The 16,746-nt window shown below is 43.1% G+C and overlaps 1 protein-coding gene across 1 annotated transcript in view; it reads right to left on the reverse strand.

The window, feature by feature from the left end:
- Positions 1-16,746, reverse strand: part of spata5 (spermatogenesis associated 5) — a 159,977-nt gene that overhangs the window by 128,174 nt on the left and 15,057 nt on the right. Inside the window, exon 11 of the mRNA XM_049585420.1 lies at positions 4,743-4,897. Coding sequence (XP_049441377.1) covers positions 4,743-4,897 — 155 coding nt within the window. The remainder of the gene's footprint in view (positions 1-4,742; positions 4,898-16,746) is intronic.

Genomic DNA, 16,746 nt, shown 5'->3' on the forward strand with positions numbered 1-16,746 from the left:
CTGCACAGTGGAAGATGCAATGCTGGGTAAACAAGAAAGATGTCAAAAAGAGGATGAATATCCCATCACAAAACAAAAGATTAAGAGGGAACTTTTTATTTATTTACATGTAAATATAACATAAATCGAGAGGCGTAATCTGCAAAACTCAAATCTCTAGATACGTGATCTAAGAAGGTTTCCGAGGAACTCGAGGCGTGTATTCATCCGGCACCACTGGAAGTTTCTTATATAAAATGGATTAGAAACAAATGTTTGCACTCATGTGGATATAATCAAGTCCGGGGCTCTGCGGCTGGCCTTTCAGCTGAGCTGCGCTAGGGGGATAGAGAAAAAAACAAAAAAAATTCCAAACTCAAACTCACTCCTCTCTCTTGTTTCCAGGAACCGGCCGCAAGGACTGAACGTCTCTGGGTGAGCTCAGTGCAGAGTGTTGCAGAGAGAAGAGGGGGAGGCGGGTGGGGGTGAAGGGATAGGAAGGACGTTTCTTCTTCTTCTCCTCTTTCTCTTTTTTTGGTTGCTGGCAGGAACCGTCAGCGACCCGATCTGCTTTCAATTACCGGTGGAGGATGATGTTAGCCCTCTTCCTGTCCGTTATGTCTTGCACATGCAAACTCCAAAACATCCTGGAGTCTCACCACTGTCCTCTCATCCCTCCTTCCCCTCTCCTGCTCCCTCTTTCTCCCTCCATCCGCTGAGAGCAAAGCGATTCATCTTCATTGCAGTGGAGAGTAAAATAGCCACGGGGTCATTTCCACTCTTCCTCGGCCTTACCCCGTCTTTTAAGTGCCGGTGATTCGGTGGTCAGTGGTCCAAAGAGTAGTTAAGGGATTTTCTGAATGTGCATTAGAGGGAAAAGGGAGCTGCTGTTGATGAGCTTTTAGTTCTTCTTGTGGCAATAAGTGGTGACGCTGTTTGGGTTAGAAATTTGTTTGGTGCTTTAAATGAAGCAAAGACTGCGTGATGTAAACCAGTCTGCTTCCTTGTAGGGCCATCGCAAGGTTGAATGCAACTGAGACACAACTAATGTTGATTACAAACAAAGGATCCGATACAGATTGTGTCAGTACAGATGATGTCATAAACCAGGCAGGCCTCTTAATGATTATTTTTTCCTTGCATGATTTTTCCCTCAGTAGTCTGTGACATGTAGCACGCAGCCTCAGTTAAAATTAAAGGTTTACTATGCAGGAAATGTCGGTGACTGTTTGTAAACAGTATAGCCAGCTGAAGTGAAAGCCAATCCCAGATTCACTCTGCTTGTCATTTTGCCTTGCTATACCTGTGTTTTTCCAGCGCTGTGTCAGTGGTTAGCACTGTTGCCTCACAACAAGAGTGTTCCCAGTTCGAAGCCCGGCGTATGGGAGCCATTCTGTGTGGAGTTTGCATGTTCTCCCTGTGTCAGCGTGGGTTTTCTCCAGGTGCTCCGGCTTCCTCCCACAGTCCAAAGACATGCAGGTTAATTGGTGACTCTAAATTGTCCATAGGTGTGAATGTGAGTGTGAATGGTTGTCTGTCTCTATGTGTCAGCCCTGTGATAGTCTGGTGACCTGTCCAGGGTGTACCCTGCCTCTCACCCAATGTCAGCTGGAATAGGCTCCAGCCCCACCGCAAGCTCAGCTGAGCTTATCAGTTCTTTTTATCGATGCTGACAGTTGCACATTGCAAAGACAATGACTTCAAACTCATGCATCTACACTGCTGGAAACTGAGTCATGGCGGAGAGGACGAAATGCTCTAAAGTGTGGTTTCATTTCACAAAGAAAAATGACAACAGTGCTGCTGTGATTTCTGTAAAACGATGATTTCAACTGACACATCATTCTACGCAACATGGGCTTGAAGTCCAGGAATGTCACATATCTGACAACCTAAATGAGAATGAATGCTGTACAAATGTTTCCTCATTTTATCTATTTTGATGATGACAGACTGACTGTTGCTACACTGTGTTCAGACACAGAGATAATAAAACAGCTGTGTTGACGCTGAAAACCCGTGTAGGCCTCCTTTTTTTCCCACACAGAGGGTAGATCAGGAATCAAGGGAGTTGATGAACAATCGCACCAATAAGAAGAATCGATGACGGCATTGATATCAGTAAAACAGTATCAATTCCTATCCCTACCCTTGGATCCGTGTGGTTTACCCTCTGGCATCTGGGGCCAGATGCAAAAAGAGTGGGTGTGGATTCTGACTAAAACTACATACATACGTTCATACGTATGAAGACATAAAATGTACATATGCACTCTTTTTGCCAAATTTATAAAGCAGCATGTACGCACATTTGTTTTATAAATCTCAATCATTTTGGAGCTGAGTGCACATGCATGAGCCTCATTTCCACTCCCCAAATTTCACCATAAATGGATACAGAAACAGCTTGGATAATAATACCACTCATTAGACCTGTCTGAGAAATACCGCAAAGAAAGTGCAATTTCATAGACTATGTCGCATCGGTGAGGCGCCAGAGGAGCCGCCATTATGCACACCTAGGCACACCTGTGACTATTTGTAGCGTCCCTGTTACTCATTCAGATGTTTCTGCCAACCGTCATTGCAATAAAACCACGATTACCATTATTATTAAACAAAGAGGGATGTCCGGTGATTCAGTCATAGGGCTCTTGTTGACACTGACTTTACAAAATGCTTTGTGGAGAGGAAAATCTGTGAAACTGCCGACAACCTGAAAACAATGTTACCCATCTCACAACTCATGTGCGAACTCCTCATCATCTCAACAGCACCTGTCACAGTTAAAACTGTGTGTACACCTGGTGATGTGTGAGGTGTGCACATTCTTCTTCTATCAATACCAGTTTATGTGTGGGAAAAGGCGTATATGCGTGTTTTTTGGGAGAACAAATCCCTTATACATCTGGACTGATCATTCACTCTCTTGTCTCTAACTTTGACCGTGTCCTGTAAATTGTCTTCTACAACACAAATCTTGATTTCTTTAGACTGGCTCTTTATCAAATTCTGACATCAGTTAGTGACTGTAGCCTTCCGTCAGCAGTAGACGTCAGAGGTCTTCTGACCACAGGTCACCGGACTGCAGTCCAGGCCTAAAAATTAATCCTTAAACTTTGACTTAAGATCTACATCCACCTTTAAAAAGCAGCTCATGACCCACCTGTTTACACTTTAGTGGATTAAACTCTATATATAGATATGACATTGTATTATGTCTGTATTTCATGTGATTCGCTTTGTAATGTCTGCTCTAGAAAGGTGCTAATAAACTTTAATTACTTCTTTTGACCAGCTGCATTTCTTGGCCAATTTAGCGCAAAACACAGACACATTTGGCAAGATTTAACAGCTACGTAGATCTGTCAGGCCTGGAAAGCATCAATTTTCCAATTGTATTTTATTTCCTGACTACAATAACTGCAGACAGCCCTGTATTTAGGTTTATAGTCTGTTTACACAACAGGAACTTTTCTAGGAAACCAGGAACCATTTCAGGAATTCAGGAACCTCGCATGGTGGTTCAGTGGTTAGCATAGTCGCTTCACAGCAAGAGGGATCCCGGGTTGAACCCGTGGTGGCGGATTCAAATCTCAGGGTGGGGGAGACCTTCTGTGTGGAGTTTGCATGTTCTCCCCGTGTCAGCATGGGTTCTCTCCAGGTACTCCGGCTTCCTCCCATCGTCCAAAGACACGCAGGTTAATTGGTGACTCTAATTTGTCCGTAAGTGTGAATGTGAGTGTGAATAGTTGTCTGTCTCTATAGCCCCTTTTACACTGCCAGATTTTCCGCGAATGTTGGAACTTTTGCTGGCCAGCTGCGAGCGAGATTGGCGAGTTGATCCAAGGTGCCCAATTTTCCACCTCGTAGGGTAGACATATTGGCGGAACCCTTTTAGTTTAAACAGACCGAGGCGGCCTTCCGCCACAGGAGGGGCTGTTGATGATGCCGCACTTGCTAGTAGCAAGAGGGAAACACAAACCTGACATACACTGTAAAGATGAGCAACTGGGGAGACAAGGAATTGCGCACCCTCCTTGTCCTCGCAAACGAAGAGGGCATTAACTGTCAGATGACGGGGACGATGAAGAACTTTGTTACTTGCTCATGCCCCCTATTGCCCTAATAAAGGCGTACTCTGTATGAACAAAAGTAGGCAGGCGGCATTTTGCTGCACTCCCCGATTTTGCTTTTATACTGCCAATGCTGAAAAAAGACTGATTGGGCTTGCAAATTTGCACAATTCTTATCTAAAAAGGGCTTATGTGTCAGCCCTGTGATAGTCTGGAGACCTGTCCAGGGTTCGCCTCTCGCCCAGTGTCAGCTGGGATAGGCTCCAGCCCCCCCGTGACCCCTGACAGGATAAGCGGTTACGGAAATGAATGAATGAGAAACCTTTCCTGTATTTTGCCTCGTGGTACCAGGAACTAAATTCAGTCCCTGCTCCGGAGGTAGTACTTAAATGATCTCAAGAAACATTGGGGCAAAGTTTGCAGTTTGCACTGCTAATTGGTCAAACAAACCAGCGGAAGAACATGCTGCGGCTACAACTTGTGTATAGCTTAATTTGTTAAGACAGCCCCAAGATCCATTAGTATCAATATTAGGATGAAGGAAAGATATTTTCGTATTGTTTCTTGACTTTTAAAACAAAGCTGTTGGCTCTTCAACTTGTGTAAAAAAGGAAAGAGATGGTGTGTTCATGAACAAATGAGCGAGATGGAGACAGAGGTAGCAGTGATCAAGAGAGGTTACTGTACCTTGGGGACATCGATAGCGACCTCCCTCATTGCACTTGGCTTCACAACAGACATGGCCCACTGGAGGTCCTGCAGAGTGACGGTCACTGTCCCTGTCAGCTGCTGGTCCGGTGGTTGGTGGGAACCTCCCAGTGCTCGCCTCAGTGCATGCAAACCTGTAGAAAGAGGGTGTACACATTTTAATTCTCTCTTATTGGATCAGCAAAAGAAAAAACTAACTGACCTTTTCTTGACAAAGTCATGCTTTACAAAGACAAAATATATATCAATAAATCCAAAGTTGCGGAATTGAGCTAGACTCAGAAAAAACAAGATAATGCCATGGCTTAAAGAGATGGAAAAGAGTCCTCAGGTCCACATATCACAACAGAAAGGGTGAATCATTTACAAAATAAAAGCCTGTGATTTGAGGCATAAAAAGGGATATGAAACTGCTGTTTGTTTTCCTAAAGAAGCAATGCGAGTGTCGTTGTGGCTTTAGGGTTTTCAATCCAAACCCACACGCACCCAGTCCAACTTTTTACTCAAAACATTCAGGCTCGTACACGCTGTGATGATACACGCCTAGCGAATGCAAATCTCAAAATGAACACTAATTCCCCTTTTGACCGAGGAAATAATTGGGCCCGAATTACTGGGGGAAAAAAGAGAGCAGGCCGAAGGGAAGGGAAGTGTAATTGAAGCGCTTAAGGTTTGAATACCGTCAATTCCAGAGACTTCAGCATCTGAACAAAAAGAAGACAGCCAAACAAACACGGATGTGTCACTATCAAGAATGGGCTTTTGTTTTGCATTGCAAAAGAGGTCAGAGCAGACTGATCTGGAGAAAAAAAAGATCTGGGCACAGACAGCTCTGCAAAACACGGAGGTGATGAGTGAGTTAAGACAGAGATTGTATTTATGCACAGGAAGGGTTATTAAACATGCACGCTCTTCCTGAATCGTGCTAATCAAGCGGTGTGAAGTGTTTGGAGTTATTTCTGGCATCCAGGGTGCCAAAGTACTAGTCCTATTCATGGTCTGCATGTGAAGTGACTGACAGTTGGAGCACTTTCAATACCTCAGTGGACGTGAAACTCTCCTGACTGAATCATATGTACAAAAGATGAGCAGCTGTGTCAAGCGATGTGGCTGATTATGCCTTGTGGAAACATCCAGCTGTTTAAATGAGTTCACTTTTGGATTCTGAGGTGATGCATGGACGCATGATTTGTTTTGCTTATGCTACATCTCTGATGTGCTTCAAAGGTCTCTCCTTTTTTGTCACATCAGGTTTAGTTTATTAACAGTGCACAATTTGTCAGAACTCGCGTCAAAACAATTAGACAATGGCCTTATAGGGCAAGTGGGGTTACATGAGGTATTTATCCATAGTCAGTGTATTACCTGCAGTAGAGGCAGTTAGCACACACCTGGTTTGGAGAAGCATGCAGGAGTACTGTCACAGAAGCTAAGTAATGTACTGCTGTGGATGAGGGCAGCAACATAACATGTTTTAGCCACCTAAAAAAGTTCATTCATTCATTTAATGTAACTGCTATTTTGATTAACCTAACCCAGAATCCAGAGAAAACCCACACTGACACTGGGAGAGCATGCAAACTATGCACAGGCCCCCGCCCCATCCTGGGTTCGAACCAGGAACCCTCTTTCTGTGAGGTAGCAATGCTAACCACTGCACCACTGTGCTGCCCACCTAAAAAAATTAGCAATACTGTAAAACTTTGACCTTAAGTTCAAGGCTATTATTTGCTTACATCACTGAACTCAATGGGCCTGTATTTGGGACAAGCGTCTGTATGGGACAGGCCTTTAATTCCTTTACATGGCTGTTGCCCAGCTAAGATGGGAAATACAATTTTGTATCTGAAATTAGGCTTTGTATAACATATCAATTATTCATTTGATCTAGCTCCGACAGACAGAGAACGTAGATGCTCATTTTACTGCACTTGAGGTTTACAGCACCCAGCGTATCAACACAACACCACTTTATGCTGTTAAAACAATACTTTTTTATGAAAACCACTTTGATTCTTTTGATCGTTGGACCCTTACGGACTAAAGCGCAGCTTCAGAGGAAGGGAGTCATGCCAGTAAATCTGAATTACGGTCTCCTCTGGTGCTTGTGGTTTTGGTAAAATCAACTGAACCACTGAATTGTGGAGAATCTAACCAAGCTAATGATGTGTACCATCTGTATATTGACAAAAGTTTATACATGTATATTTGTATGTGCAATCTAAACAGCTATTTAACGTTAGCTCCAGCGGGTAGCCAACAACGCTGTTTTATACATCCAAAGAACTCATATCGTCTTCGCTGGTGCTTTGCTGTAATTTCCTCCGTGCAATAAAGTGATCCATTGTCCTACTCGCAGCTTTCTCCTTTTAATCGTTGTGATCCCTCACACTGGCTGCCAATCAGGGCTTCGGATGTGTCACACACTTAAAACTCCTCTACATGGACAGCAACAGATAGGTTCCCAGTGATTAAATTACATTTTTTAGCTAGAGTTCACCTCTTAATTGGGAAACAGTGCACACAACATACTGATAGAGTCAATTGAAAATTCATTCATAACTTTGTATCCCACGGCACACCTAGATTGGCATCACAGCACACACCATTTGAGAACCACTGCCCTAGCCTGCTTCTCCAAAGTGAGGTCATGCCGACTGGTAATACACTGACTATGGATAAGTACCTCATACAACCCCACTTCAAAAGATCCCAAGAATCCCTTTAAACAAACCTACAGTATCTTCAAATGTATCCAGCACATTCAGGTGTCTCATGATGAGGAAAACTGTGGATATCAGTAAAAGTTAAACAGCAGCTCCTCTGACTCTCCAGATTTATTCAGCTGCAGTTCACCCTCTGTCGCTGGGGATTTTCCCGGAAAAACATCTCTGTCTTCTATTGTTGGACACAAAGCAGTTATGGTTGATTGCCTTGCTCAAAGGAAGCTATGTAAGCATAACTGCAGGAACTTTCTTTTCACCTTCCAGTCTTTTTCACAGTCAGTCCGAAGATTTAAATCGATGACCTTCCTGTCATTGGATTTCTGTTTCAACAACCACTTGAGTTGTTATCTCTGTCCGATAGGAAATGAAGATTGATTAAGGACCTTGTTTCTGCAGCTTGTCATCAGTATAGGATGTTATTTCAAATTTAGGTTTTGTTCAAGGAGAGTTTTCCCAAATGAGTTTTCAAAATGTTGGCAAGAGTTTGATATGCCGGTCATGATAGAAGTCTTAACAGTGTGCAAACATTTGCAACTTTGCTGAGAGAATCAGTCAAGTGCACGGGGGATCTTTTTAGTGCGTTTCTGCTTGTAATTTCCTCCACTTCACATTATAGAAAAACAGCTCGGTCTGGTTGCAATATTGCACGCAATCATTACTAAATCGGCAAATAAGAACGTGTGAGAAAAGCAGAACTACAATGTGTGCATCAGCTTGCATCCAGCTGTGCAGATTTAACCCCTACAGGTGGGAGGACAGGTCTTCTCAGAGTGAATTACACGCTAAATGTGAACAATGATTAGTAGTTACAAAACCAGCCCACAACCACGTTTCCAACCCCAGAGTTGGGTAACAGTATATTAGACACACAACCATTCCCAATGCACATGTGCACACATCACACAGATGCACACACAGAAACTTTTGGCTTCCCCTTCTGAGCTAAAAGGGGGAGGGGGGGTCTGAGCGGGAGTTGGGGTGGCGAGGGCTGGAGGGGAACGGACGTGGTCCAGGGCCGGGGGCCAGGGAGCAGACGAGAGGGGATTTACGATCAGACAAGACTGCATCCTGTTTATATTTTCCAGGACCCTTCCGACTAGGCGAGAGACAGACAGACAGAAAGACAGAGAGACAGACAGAGAAGAAGAAGAAGAGAAAAAGAAACACAATTAATGCAAGCAGGTTTGTCTTCGGTGAGCACGCCAAGCCGGGGTCAATGTGTTCCCCAGTCCCGGCCCCCCAGTGTATGATGTCTTTTTCTCGCTCTTTCACTCTCTATCCCCGTCCGCCCACCCTCCTTCTCACTCTTGATCCCCAGAGGTCTAAACATCCCATCATTCCACCTGGCTGCCGCTCCAGCTCTTCATCTGCATTAAAGCTTCAGACCGGCGCTGCTCAGTCTGCACAAAAACATCTGGTCCGAGTGGAAGGGACAGGGCAAGACAAGACAGGATGTGGAAGGAAGTTGGGGCGAGGAGGGAGACGAGGAGCACCAGCCACAACGCCATATGCACTAACCCCAAACCATGAGCTGCCTGCCCTGCGAAAGGGGAGGGCCTCGGCCTCCTTCAGGGATGAGAGGATGATGGGACAGGGGAGAAAACCCAAGAGACGTCTGCGTGCTGATCATGTTGTAAAAGATAAAAGATGCTTCACCCAGAGTTGAAGAAGACTCACAGGGGAGAGAAACAGTACACATAACGTGATGCAATGATCAGGGTCTGTTAAAGACAACCCTCAGATATCTACAGAGCAAGACAACAGTCTGTACATGACTACACAAAAAAATCATTTTAGGCAAAAACAATGAATATTCCTGCACACCGGGGTCACTCAACAGTCCTGGAATTACATAAAATGGGTATGACAGGAAAGCTGAGACTCTTGTAGATTCAATGAGTCCAGTTTTATCTATGTGCGATGACGTTAGCCCCCATATTGACCATTTCACTGTTGTGAAAGTTGAAACTTGACCTCCCTGTATGAAATGACCTATCATGATCTCTAGGATAATTACAGCCTCATGAAATCTGACAACCACGAACTAGAGACCTTGAGCATTCAGAGGGTGTATAACTTTCATAGATAAATTGATAATAAGGAGGCCTTTTTTTAGCAGTTTCCAGAACAGAGGGTTTCTTACTTACTGTGGTATTTTGGAGAGATTATTGACCATTTATATTAAGTGGTAAAAAAATGCTTCAACCCCAAAATTGATGCAACAACTTATGAGACATAATTGAGCATGGCCATAACATGCTTCCATCATAATCTTCTAAGCCCTTTAAAACTCTAAACTTTCAAAGTTTGAATCGGCACCTGATCAAAACACAATGTTTATGACATATGTATAACTAGAAAAACTTGAAACAGTGCTGCATCAAATTAATCTTCAGGTTCCTAGCTCTCAGATGATGTATACCCCTTCTATGTGGCATATACTGTTGACCTGCTATCTCCCACTATTAACCTCCTGTCCCCCGTAAAAAAAGACAAAAAATAGTCTATTGTAGGAAGGTGTGGAGTAGAAGAGGTTAAGAAAGGAATAACGTAAAAATATACAACTTGCTCAAAAACACATGCAACTCATTAAGAAAAAGTCTTCTGCAGCATTAATATATGATGCTTTACCGGAGAAAGGCAAACCTTTTTTGGCTTTTTTTCATAACAAATTTGGAGGTCTTGCAAACTTTTCTGCAAAAGTTATATCTCTAGATTTAACTTAATCCAGCACGTACAGTTAGATAATAATTTATAGCAGTAAGCGCAGACTGACAGCTGGTTTAAAGGGTCTGGTCTGTAGCTCTGGGGACTGAAAAATGCAGCTGACAAATGTTTCATAAATGTTTCATCAAGAATTATCTGAAAGAGTCTAGAGTAATCTAGCACTCTTCCAGCAGTAATGAAAAGCCTCGCAGAGAAACAACCCGACCAGAGGGGAAATGGGCTTCATAAGCCGCAGAGCTCTGAGTCCGGCCTGGACGCCCAGAGGGCAGTGGAAACTTGATTCAACGATGTGACTTTAACATTTTGCTTTAGGGATTCTCTCTCCTGACTGCTCTTGGCTGACTCCGAGCACACATTTGGTTTAGTTATGAAAACATCCGATGGGAAGGGAGGAGGAAAGAAAAGAGGCAACACAACACAATTTAATCTGAACCTTATGTGGACTCATTTTCTTCTTCTACTCCTCCTTTTCCAGAATGCTTCAAATTCGCCAGAGATCTAGTGGGAATTGAGAGAAGAAGGGGCCCCCTAAATGTACAAGAATGCACATTTGCAAAACATCACACCAGGGCCTAAACTAGGTATGGAAGAGAGGGAAGAACTCATTTAACAGAGCTGAAGCCGGCCAGGGAGAAGAGAGGACGCTTATTTGTGGTTTTTCAACAGGGATGGTCTTAATTATGTGGGTCCACAACAGACCTTCCCGAAATCAAGGCCTTCTCTTCAGAGGTCACCGCCGCTGACCCTCGCACCAAATTGGCCCCATCTACTGAAGAATCAAACCCCTGAATGCAAAACATTCAGAGATACTTCAACTTGTGATGACACCACAAGTACTTTCAACACAAGATATGAATCCTCATTTTCTTACGGAATAGAAGCAGTGATAAAATTAAGTTTCAATGAGCATCAAATGATCCATATATATATCAACTTCTACCAATGACAAAGAAAGACAAGGAGCTGTGAGCCAGAGCTCTGAGCACCCGCATAAGTAATTAATGAGCCAATGACATTTATCAATACCTTTTTCTGGTACATTCAGTTACATATACCCTATCCAACACAACAGAGGAAGCACTTATTGTACACGGCAATCCAGTACAACACCCCTGCAAACTCAGGATGTCCCAAGGCCAAGACCAGTTCAAGTATTTCTTGATGAAGTATCAATACAGGAGGTATTTCAGATACCTCTCTCCAAAAAAAGGGGAAACAAAAGAAGGCACAGCGGACAGAATGTTCATTTAATGATCGATGTCAGCATGCACCAGCTATGCAAGAGTATCCATTACTAGTTGGAGCAAAAAAGGTTGGTTTGCCTCCATCAGCCACATTCCTCCATCGCGCCATACCTCTCGAGAGCTGCTCTTCATATGAAACTCCATTTGAACTGTAGTATTTTGTTCATGCTGGGGTTGAAAAGAGGCTGTCCAAACCTTCCAGCCACAACAGATCCACAGCTGACCCTGGAGGAAAAGTCTGCCTGGCATATATCAGACAGTAGTTGGGTTTCCATCCGTCTTGTGCTAATTTGCAGAAAGTTAGCACATGCAATTGCGAATTTAAACGCTTTTCGATTCACTTCTGCTGTGCGAACATTGGGAGTTGGTTACTGAGATAAGCAGTAGGTGGTGCTAATTCTATGGATGCAGTGCCACTGCAGAAGAGGGTGCAATGAGAGGATCTAATTACCAGAGCAACAGTCAAACCTCAAAGGAAAAACAGTGGATTTATAATAATGCAGAGCCCACTGGGCAATGGAAATGGGGAGTACTGAACAACTGTGCTCTTGCAGGAGTTCTGTTAAAAGCCCTGTGTGCAGACATAAGCAGCCAGAGACAACGGAGACAGCTTGGCATTTTTGGAATTTCTGCCATTTCCACTGATTTTTTATGCACTAATTGAAAAAGATATGCACAAAAAGAGGTGAGGAGAAACGCACCTACTGTTAGTGTATCACAGATAGATGCATATTGGCACGTACGTCAGCAGATAACTAACATGCAGCAACAACTGCAGTACAAAAACACCAAAGATATGTCTCCATTCGTTTGGCCACCATTCTTGAAGATGACAAATTTAAGGGATCATCAATTAATATATTTGTTGATTATGTTGAAAAAGACACAAATATTATGATGATACATAATGATCTAAACTTTTAAATGCTCAAACACTGATATTGGCTTTAAAAATGCAGCGTCAGTCAGGCTATAAACCATACCAGTCACAGAAACCATTGGTCTGATGATGATGATGATGAGCTTCTCGGGACAACGGCCAATATTTTGTAACATCCACTTTAGATGATGCAGAACAACCACCGCTCCACTCAGCTTGGTCATGGCAAGGTGCTGAAAACATGCATCCAAACTGGTAGAAAAAGGTTTCCGCACACTTACATCTGTGCAGTGTTTCACCCAAAAATACAGCATAGATTTAAGTGTGAAGAAACCTTTTTCTACCAGTAAGATCCAGTGTAGCCAGCGAATACCCAAGCCAAGACTTCCTCTTCCATGCAACCGTAATTTTGGCTAACCTCCCAGAGGCCACCCCCAATGACCCTCGCACCAAAATGGCCGCTCTACTAAAGAATCAAACCCCTGAATGCAAAACATTATTCTAAGAGATATACACACTATGAACAGATATCTGTATGTGAATGCAGATATAAAAAAGAAAACGCTAATATAAAGCTTAATTGTCTTTCACTATTGCCACTGGGTTCTGAATGTAACCTGCCGCTCAATCGTGATTGGTCAACACTGCTCGGACTAGTGAGTGAGTGCAGTGTCTGAAGTTCAGCCTCAACTTCCAGGGACGACAAAAAAATGAGGTAGGACGTGTAGTTCCAGTACAAGACATCAAACAGGAAAACCTCACAGAGCTCCATTGGCAGAGACAGCAGCTACATCACCCACAGAGTCCAGGAAGGTGTGTCAAAAGTCCATCTGCACTTCAGCAGTGCATTTCACATTTCAACAGAGAGGAATCAGTACTGTGTGTAACGTTATGTTGCACTGTGTATCGACACCCACAGGCTCAAGCCGCGAGCTCTCCAGCAACGCTGTCCTCAGATGAATTGTGAAATACTTTGGGCATTACACTATTACAAAACCGCAGGAACGTTTTCATTACTCGCCGGGGCTTCCGGAACAGTCTTTGCACCTGTATTTACAATACCCAACATCTGTTCCCGGAGCTGAAACACCGCAATAATATGTGCTCTTAAAGTGCGCACACACACAAACACACAGAGATGACAAAGACAAATACATGTGCTGACACACTCCAAACATGCGGGAAACGTGTGCTGGTGTACACACACATGTACACACACTACAGAACACACACAGCTGTCACTGGGTAAAGGTAAGTGCCGGGGTTAAGGAGTACAAGCAGCACATTTCCGGATTTTATAAACAGAGGCCTCAAATAAACTTCACATGCTGATCCGACTGATATTTATGTGACCTGTCCTGAAATTCCTGAAGTGTCTTTAAAAGGACAAACGAGTTGGGGAAAGCGCTTTATAAGGCAAGGCTGCCGCTGTAAACATCAGCAAGCATTCAGCAGTGTTTGGATCCATTTAGTCCTCTACTGCACAATTTATGTCAAACACACAAAACTAAGCTCATTTTTACCACCATTTTTTTTCCTCGTTTCTACTCAGCAAGTATTTAGCTTTAGAGGATTCAAGTGTGTTAGCCAGATCACTTTGCACAATTACCAAGTAAATCATTTAGGCCGTTTAGTCTAAGCTGGAGAAGTGGATGTTAAATATTGAGCCAGATCTTTGCCGTCAAATCAGACGGCACACCAAAAAGCTTTCAGCTGACAGAGTGCAGAGTTGTGTGTTTATTATTCCACATAATCAATTTTACTGGCCCTTTTTGTTCCAGTGGGCTTCCCCTGTTTAGAGAGGCTTGTAAACAGTGTGTCCGGATGTGGCACAAACCAAACAAGCACGCACACGCATACAACACTCGAAACAAACGTGCGCCCTCACACACACAATTTGCACTGTTTAGACTGTGGAAATGAGTCATCTGCTCGCACCGGGATCAGTTGAACGCCAACAGGACGACAGAGAGACGCCCGGAGTCTGCGAGGCTCCACGAAACCACATGATAGCTTCCAATACCACACAAAACACCTAGAGGGATTCATTACGAAGAGCTGTTTTGTATAATCTGTGCTGAGCTGGATACAGTGTCAATGTAACGTTTGGACGAAGGAAGATCAGTAGAAATCAGTGCATATGTGGTTATATCGGAGGAAATCTCTTTAGGAATCAGAAATATAAATACAGCACTCTCTGTTGGCTTTCTCTTTATGGTTTGAATCAGCTACTCTGCCTGTTTCTTCTTCTACACTCCTATATACACAGTATAAACAATAGATTTACACAGTTCATCAACAAGCAGCTTTGACTTTATCTTTCTAAAACGTTCTAAACTGATCTGAATCTGAAATACAGTGGATCGTAGCTTTTTTGGCATGTGACCCCTACAAGGCAGTTTCTTCACAGCTTGTCTCATTTTAGGTGAAGAAGGCAGAAATCAAATCTATATCCAAATATTTATCTTTCACATCCCTTTGATTATATCAAATCTATTTTAGTACCCCCAGTTCAACCCTATGGCCAGAATAAATAAATAAATAAACTCGGTTATGGTTAGGATAAGATCATATTTTGGTCTAAAATATCAATTTCTGGTGCCACAATTAGAGCTTAGATTCTCTGCCCGAGCCGGTCCTGACTGGGCCGTAACTAGCCACAATCACCACTGGAAATGCCACCAACGTTTAGCTTAAAAACACATGGTTTGAGGGGCAAAATTGCTGCTGGAAATGCTACAATCTCACTAAACACACCTGGTCCAGTGACACAATCACCCTTAAAATGACAGCCAATGTCTCGTTAAAAAAACATCCAGTTTCGGTGGTTCAATTGCCGCTGGAAATGCTGCAAGGTCTTGCTTAACCCACCCAGTCCAGTGACACAATCGCTGCTAAAAATGCATCTAATGTGTTGTTATAAACACCTGGTTTTGGTGGCACAGTTGCTGCTGGAAATGCGGCAACGTCTTGCTAGAAACAACCGGTTTTGTTGTTTGTTGGTCTCGAACATTGGTCTGTAGCTTGGCAGCTGTCGCGCCTAGGTAACACACAATCCATCGTCCTCTCCACCTCAGCTTATATACATGTAATCAGAACTACATCACTTTAGAAATGTTTATCTGAAACAGAAATGTACAATTCCAACAGTTTTTTGGGGTTTTTTTGGCAGTTCTGACACACAACTCAAGCATTTTGCCTTTTTCTTTTTAAAGTTAGTTAAGTTTCCATGAATCTCTCTTACTGAAATGCTGTATTACTCTATCAAACTTGTCAAAACATCTTTGCACCTCCTGCCTGGCTGAGAGCTAACAGAATTTCCACCATGTGAATCAGACGTGATGCAGACGCGCTGCAGCTAACAAACTATAAAACATGACTTCTACAATGACTCTATCTGCGTCGGCCCGTCCAGTAACAGTGTGCGTGCTGACACACGCCTGACATAAAGCCCAGTCAGAATGACGTGACGAGGAGCTACATCAGATACAACAGGAGCGCTGTCAGAAAGGTTTATAAATAGAGTTACTAGCGTGCAGGCTGTACATTTTTCGGCTGTGACTAACAGAGTCCAGCAGATCATCCTAATGTGTACGTAAATCTGTCAACCTGCGAGAAACCATGATGAAAGCCATGTCCACTTCAGACACAGTAACTGAGACAGATGAAGTTCTGAGTCAGTGAGTCTGATAGAAGGTGAATAGAGACTGACAAAAATATGCAGTTTAATTGTGTGTATGAGTAGTTAACTTGTAAAATCTTGACAGTTATTGTTTCAAAAGTTGGACAGAAAAAAAATACAGAAATAGCAATAGTCAAACGCCAAATCTCTCTATAGTACAGCTGAACAGGCAGCAGAGTGCTGGTAGAATTCAGATGACTTTATCTGAGTGCATGCAGCTGAGCTTGGCTGTTTACCTCCCCAGTAATATAACATTTGTCCACTAGAGGTCGTAATTTAAGGTTACTACAGTTCAGCTACAGTGGATCTGACATCTCCTCCTGCAGCAAAGAGCAGTGAAGCAATGATGGAATCTAATTATGCACTTTGACATATTTTTACCGCTACTTAACTTTGTCATTCTGTTGCAACCATTAACCTTCATCAAAAATGATCAGACCACCCAAATAGTTTTAAAAAATAAGTAACATTTCTGTTACACAAATCTTGTCAAATACTGGAGAGAATTGACACTTCGGGAGTCTAAAAACTGGAAAAATTAAAGGGCCACTACGAAGGACTTGGTGGCATCTGCCGGTGAGGTTGCAGAACTGAAATTTCTCCTGTGTGCCAAGCATGAAGGAGAACTACAGTGGCCATCACTAAAATGTGAAAACACAAATAACCTTACTTCTTACTTGTGACATCACATACAGCGTGACATCTTTGGGCTCCTAAAACACAA

This window comes from Epinephelus fuscoguttatus, linkage group LG9, assembly GCF_011397635.1.
Source record: "Epinephelus fuscoguttatus linkage group LG9, E.fuscoguttatus.final_Chr_v1".
Classification (NCBI taxonomy): Eukaryota; Metazoa; Chordata; class Actinopteri; order Perciformes; family Serranidae; genus Epinephelus; species Epinephelus fuscoguttatus.